The 6648-nt window shown below is 44.6% G+C and overlaps 1 protein-coding gene across 1 annotated transcript in view; it reads right to left on the bottom strand.

Moving 5' to 3' along the window:
• The window catches only part of Polr2d (RNA polymerase II subunit D), a 9037-nt gene extending 6056 nt beyond the window's left edge, over positions 1-2981 (bottom strand). Inside the window, 2 exon segments of the mRNA XM_005355857.3 lie at positions 2069-2262; positions 2873-2981. Of these exon segments, the coding sequence (XP_005355914.1) occupies positions 2069-2262; positions 2873-2945 (267 nt within the window). The 5' untranslated portion in view covers positions 2946-2981.
• Between the last annotated feature and the right edge of the window lie 3667 nt (positions 2982-6648).

Below are 6648 nucleotides of genomic sequence, written 5' to 3'. Positions count from 1 at the left end.
TTTTTTGAGACAGGTATCTCTGTATAGGCCTAGCTGTCCTGGAACTCACTCCATAGACCAGGCTGGCCTCAAACTCACAGAGATCCATCTGTCTCTGCCTCCTGAGTACTGGGATTGAAGGCATGTGCCACCACTACCCAGCAAGGCTGACCTTTATGAGATTCTGTCTCAAGAAATAAATAAGTATGTTCTGGAGAGGTGGTGTAGTGGTACTGGCCACTCTTGCAGAAGAGGACCCAGGTTTGGTTCCCAGCAACTATCTGTAACTCCAGTTCCAGGAGATTTGACCCTCTTTGGGACTCAACAGGCTTCTGCACCCATTTAATGTACATATATGCATTTAGACTCATTTAGACTCATTGAGACTCATACACATAAAATAAGCAACCAAATAAAATTCTATCTGGGATATAATGGTATAGTGTGCAGTTAGCATGTACAAAGTATACCATAACCAGATAGGTTAAAGTCTGAGTGGTTTGATGGATGGATAGATGAGATAGCCAGGATATAGACAGAGAAAGAAAGAAAGAAAGAAAGAAAGAAAGAAAGAAAGAAAGAAAGAAAGAAAGGAAGAAAGAAAGAAAGAAAGAGGGGTTAGAGAGAAGCCTCAGCAGTTAAGAGAACTGGCTATCTTCCAAAGGACCTGTATTCAATTCCCAGCACCCAGATGGTGGCACACAACCATTCATAACTCCAGTTGCCTCTACAAACACCAAGCATAAATATGATACACAAATTACACATGCAGGCAAAACACTCATACACTTAAAATTGTAAAATATAAACAAAAAATAAAAATAATCTTTAACGTAAGTTTGTCCATACATATCAGCAAAGACTTTTTTTTTTTTTTTCGAGACAGGGTTTCTCCGTAGCCTTTGGTTCCTGTCCTGGAACTAGCTCTTGTAGACCAGGCTGGCCTCGAACTCAGAGATCCGCCTGCTTCTGGGATTAAAGGCGTGCGCCACCACCGCCCGGCTCAGCAAAGATTTTGATGGGACTTGAAGCCTCCAATTACTCCCCCCCCCCCACTTTTTTGAGACAGGTTCTGCCTACGTAGTCCTGGAACTTGCTATGTGGACTAGGAGCCTGGACTCAAACACTCAAGCTCACAAAGATTCTTCTGTCTCTGTCTCCCAATTCTGGAATTAAAGGCATGTGCCACCACACCAGGCTCTGGTTTTCTTCAATGTGTTTGTATATGGTTTATTTACTTAACTGTGTGTGTATGTGAGAGAGAGAAAACATGCATAATCAGAGGACTTTCGGGAATTCTTTCTCAGAGCTTCTGGTACATCTGGCTTTTTACAGCTAAAGTCATAAGGCTTACACAGAAAGCACTTTTTTTTTTTTTGTTTTGTTTTGTTTTAGTTTTTCCAGACAGGGATTCTTCTCTGTGTAGCCCTGGCTGTCTTGGAACTCTTAGACAAGGCTGAGCATAAACTCAAAGATCTGCTTACCTCTGTCTTCTGAGGGTTGAAAGGCTGCCCTACCACCATTGGACTAGAAGACACTTTTTACCCACCGAGCCATTTCACTAGCCCCATTTTTGTTTGTGTTTTGAAGAAAGGGTCTCAAGGAGTCAAGGATGGTTTTGAATCCACTACTCAGCTAATGATGACCTTGAACTCCCTGATCCTATTGCCTCTACCTTTCATGAGAATCTATATTAATAAAACTTTTAGGTAGGGCTGGAGAGATGGCTCAGCAGTTAAGAGCCCTGGGTGCTCTCACAGAGGTCCTGGGTTCTGAGTTCCAGCATCCACACGGCGACTCACAACTGCAATTCCAGTCCTGGGGATCTGATACCTTGTCTGGCTTCTGTGGGCATTGCATGGCGCACAGACATACAATCTGGCAAGCCAGGTGTGGTGTGGTAGCGCACGCCTTTGATCCCAACACAGAGGCAAGAGGATCTGTGAGTATAATAAAGCCAGGCTGGTCTATAAGCGAGTTCCAGAACAAACAGCCAGGGCTATTATACAGAGAAACCTTGTCTCGAAGAAAGAGAGAGAGAGAGCCACCTCATAACACATACGCAAGTAAATTTTGTCTTTTAACTTACTTTTGGTACTCACCTACGAACACTGGCAATGGTCTCTCTATTTTTGAAACGACTGAAACGGGCTGTATAGTTCAGGGTTTTCATGAAAACCTCGGAAAGCTCCTGCTCATCTTCTGCGCTCTCATTCTGCTGCTTTCGATGCTCCAGAAGCATGTGAACTTCAGAGTTCAGGAGTGTCTCCGCTGTTTCAAACTCTGCAAGAGCAAGTGTGAACTCAAATAACTCGTTCAAAAAGCACACCTTTAGTCCCAGCACTTGGGAGACGGAGGCAGGTGGATCTCTGAGTTTGAGGCCAGCTGGGTCTACACTAGCGAGCTGCAGGACAGCCAGAAATACAAAGACTCAAAACCAAATGAACAAACAAACACCAAAGCAAACCAAACGAGAGAACTGGAGAGATGATTAGGAGGTGGTGGCGCACGCCTTTAATCCCAGTTCTCGGAAGGCAGAGGCAGGCGGGTCTCTGTGAATTCGAGGTCACCCTGGTCTACTAGAGCTAGTTCCAGGACAGGCTTCAAAGCTACAGAGAAATCTTGTCCCAAAAAAACAAAACAAAACAAAACAAAAAAAAAAAAGAGTAGGGTATATGGATGTCCACGATTCCAAAAACCCGAGCGTGGAATCTACTAAATAGAACCTTTCTCCAAGGAATTAACTAAATAAACTATGCCAAGGTTCATCTGTGCCACGCTGACCTGTGCGTATCCCTTCGCAATCGTAAACCGTGCCAGGACTAACCAGGGAGCGAATAACGACTATAACAAGGACCATGTCACCTCGGAGTCGAGCTGTCCCGGGTCTCACCTTTCGGAAAGATGAGTTGAGAGGCATCTTCTTCAACGTCTCCAGCCCGAGGATCACTGCCGCCCGCCGCCATTGTTTTAGCATGTACCGCCGCGGACACACCGCCGGAAACGGAAGCCGAGAACGAGGGACTAACACCCTATACCTAGGAAAGGAGCCAATCCGGTTCAGGGGCGGGGCCAGGTGGAATGGGCGGGCCTGAGGAAGCAAAGTGGGCCGGGACCTAGAAAAAGAGCCAATCCGGCTCAGGGGCGGGGCCAGGTGGAATGGGCGGGCCATGAAGAAGCGGAGAGGGCCGGGACGAATAGGTCGGACGGGCAAACCACGCGCGGAAGCCACGAGTCTAGGCTCGCCGCGCGAGGAGCGCTCTCAGGTCGCAGTCCTGGTGGTTCCCGGTCGTTAGCTGCGGTTCTGTACTGCCGGCTTGGACATGAACTATTTATTTTCTCCAGTACGCCCTTGCCGTAAAAACCGTTTCAGGAGAAAAGGATTAAGAGAAGTGTAGGATTGAGCTAAGTGGCTGTCCCAAGGAATGATGGGAGTTGGGTAGGTGACTACAAAAACATACTGGAATGTCTTTCAGTGATTTAATTGCTGGGCAAGAGGATAAGGAGTTGGAGGAGAGCGGTGAGTAGTGGCAGATGCCTTTAATCCCAACAGTTGGGAGGTAGACGAGAGGATCTGTGAGTCCAAGGACAGCCTCGTCTACGTAGTGATAGTTCCAGACCAGCCAGGGCCACAGAGTGAGACCCTGTCTCAAAAACAAACAGAAACAACGTTCAAGAAGAGCTTTGACTATATAGCAAATTCCATGGTTCCATGGCTACATACCACTCTGTTGCAAAATGGGGTGAGAAGGCGGTTAATTGTTTCTAGTGTACTTAATAATTCTGAGCAGGTAAACTAATATTGAGAATCTCCTAGTATGTCTTTTGGGACATTTGAATGATAGTAGAGAGTTAAATGAAAAGTGATGCTGTTTTCAATACAAGAGAAAAAAGTTTGTACAATGAACAATGAGGGAAAAAAAATCTTTCCCAGTACTTGGGACATTAGTAACAATAGTAAACTCTGCTAACATAATAAAAAAAAAATGGATTGAAAGGGTTGGAGAGATGGCTTTGTGGTTAAGAACACTGATGGTTTGTTTGTTTTTCAAGACAGAGTTTCTCTGTGTAACGGTCTTCACTGTCCTGGAACTCTCACTCTGTAGACCAGGCTGGCCTTAAACTCACGGAGATCTGCTTCTGCCTCCCAAGTGGCACCACCACCTGACTCAAAGTAAATCTTTTTTTAAAAATGATTGAAAACTGGAAAGTGGTGGCATACACTTTTAATCCCAGCTCTTGGGAGGCAGAAACAGGTTGATCTCTGTGATTTTGAGATCAACTTGGTCTACAGGGCAAGTTCCAGGACAGCCAGTGCTACACAGAGAAACCCTGTCTCAAGAGACAAAAACAAGAACAAAAAAATGGGGCTGGCTAGATGGTTCAGAGGTTAAGAGCACTAGCTACTCTTTCAGAGGTTCTCAGTTCAGTTCCTAGCAACCACATGGTGACTCACGACCATCTGTACTGAGATCTGGTGTGCTCTTCTGGTATGCAGGCAAAACGCTGTATACATAATAAATAAATCTTTAAAAAATGGATTGAGCCGGGCGGTGGTGGCGCACGCCTTTAATCCCAGCACTCGGGAGGCAGAGGCAGGCGGATCTCTATGAGTTCTAGGCAAGCCTGGTCTACAAGAGCTAGTGCCAGGACAGGCTCCAAAGCTTCAGAGAAACCCTGTCTTGAAAAACTTAAAAAAAAAAAAAAAGGATTGAAATATTACCAGTCAAATGTGCATTTTTAATTAGTTGGGGTCATACTTACGAAGGCACACAGAGGAGGTCAGAGGATAATTTTGTGGAGTTGGTTCTCCTTCCACATTTATTTATTTATTTGTTTGTTTTTTGCTTTTCGAGACAGGGTTTCTCCTTAGTTTTGGAGCCTGTCCTGGAACTAGCTCTTGTAGACCAGGCTGGTTTTGAACTCACAGAGATCCGCCTGCCTCTGCCTCCCGAGTGCTGGGATTAAAGGCGTGCGCCACCACCGCCCGGCTCCTTCCACCTTTACGTGGGGTTGAATGCTATTAGGATTGAACATCAATTCCTCTAATCTACTGCATCATCTCACTGACCCAAGAATAGGTAGTTTTTGTTTTTGAAGACAGAGTTTCTCTGTGTAACAGTCCTAGCTGTCCTGGAACTAGCTCTTTTAGAACAGGCAGGCCTCGAACTCACAAATATCCACCTGCTTCTGCCTCTCAAGTGCTGGGATTAAAGGCGTGCACCACCATCTCCAGGCTTAGTCTTTTGATTTTAAAGTAAAAATCAATTTTACGAAATTGCTATGTATCTATATTTGTAAAATGCATTGGTTAAAATAAATGGTTATCTAGTGTTGGCAGAGCTTTTTAACCAGTTCACAATGCTCTCCTGAACTGTATATAAGAACTTCACAGCAGGGGCTGGAGAGATGGCTCAATGGTTAAGACTACTGAATATGGTATAAATGTATCCCTTAAAGGTTCATATATTGGGAGTTTGATCCTCTACACTTGGAAGTCAGAGCCAATGGGACCTTTAAGAGGTGGGAACTGGAACTGGAGAGATGGTTCAGTCACAAAAGTGCTTGCCTTGCAAGCCTGAGGACCCAAATTCCATCTGAGAGTTTGGGGAATATAGATGAACAAGGAAAGAAAAAGCAGGCTCCCTTAGATGCAGCTTCCTGTTTCCAGAAGGTATTGAGAGAAACCACAGGAACACATAGAGCCAGGTATCTAAACAAGGATCACCCATAGTGGAAAGAGGAGATCCCAAGGGACTTATAAAATAACCAAGCCAGAGTCCAGAATTCTTAGGAATTCTGACTTTGGCTTCTATCCCTACGGGAAAAAACTGTTACTTTCCCTTTCTCCATGATCAGGCTTCTGTCTTTCCCAGATGTTCAAATTCTTTGTCTGTATCAAGGAATGAGCTGGATGGTCCCCTAGATGGCCACCAGCAGCCTTTTTATAGAACCTTAGAACACACATAAAGTGCTGACAATCCAAGCTTTGGGGAGGAGGAAGATAGACACAACCCCTAAAGCTCACTGGCTAGCCAGCCTAGCCTAATTGTAAATAAATGTGCTGTGAGACCTGCTTCAAAGGCATAGGATGGCATTCCTGAGTGTGACATCCAAGGTTGTTCTCTGACCTGTACATGGATATGTGTACACACACACACAGATGAGGGTGCCCAGTGAGTCTTTACTCACTCGCTAACAAACCTGACGAGCTGAGTTTGATTTCTGGTATCCACTTGATGGGAGGAGAAACGTGACCCCCCCCAAAAGTTGTTCTCTGACCTCCACATATGCACCATGGTGCCTGAACATGTGCGTGCACACACACACAAAGTATATAAAAAAATTTTTTAATGAGTTTTTTTTTTAATTTTTTTAATCTTATTTATTTATATTTATTGGTTTTTCGAGACAGGATTTCTCTGTAGCTTTGGAGCCTGTCCTGGAACTCACTTTGTAGACTAGACTAGACTCAAACTCATAGATCCTCCTGCCTCTGCCTCCTAAGTGCTGGAATTAAAGGCGTGTGCCATCACCACCCAGCTTTTAGTGACTTTTTAAAAGAAGGCCTGATAGAATGTCCTTAATCACTGGGACATACCTCTAATTAATTAATTAGGAATTAATGTAGTTAGTACTTTTTGCACAACAGACTCTGAATCTCATCTT

The sequence above is a fragment of the Microtus ochrogaster genome, chromosome 18 (genome assembly GCF_000317375.1).
Source record: "Microtus ochrogaster isolate Prairie Vole_2 chromosome 18, MicOch1.0, whole genome shotgun sequence".
Taxonomy (NCBI): domain Eukaryota; kingdom Metazoa; phylum Chordata; class Mammalia; order Rodentia; family Cricetidae; genus Microtus; species Microtus ochrogaster.
This window is presented reverse-complemented; position numbering and strand designations above follow the sequence as displayed.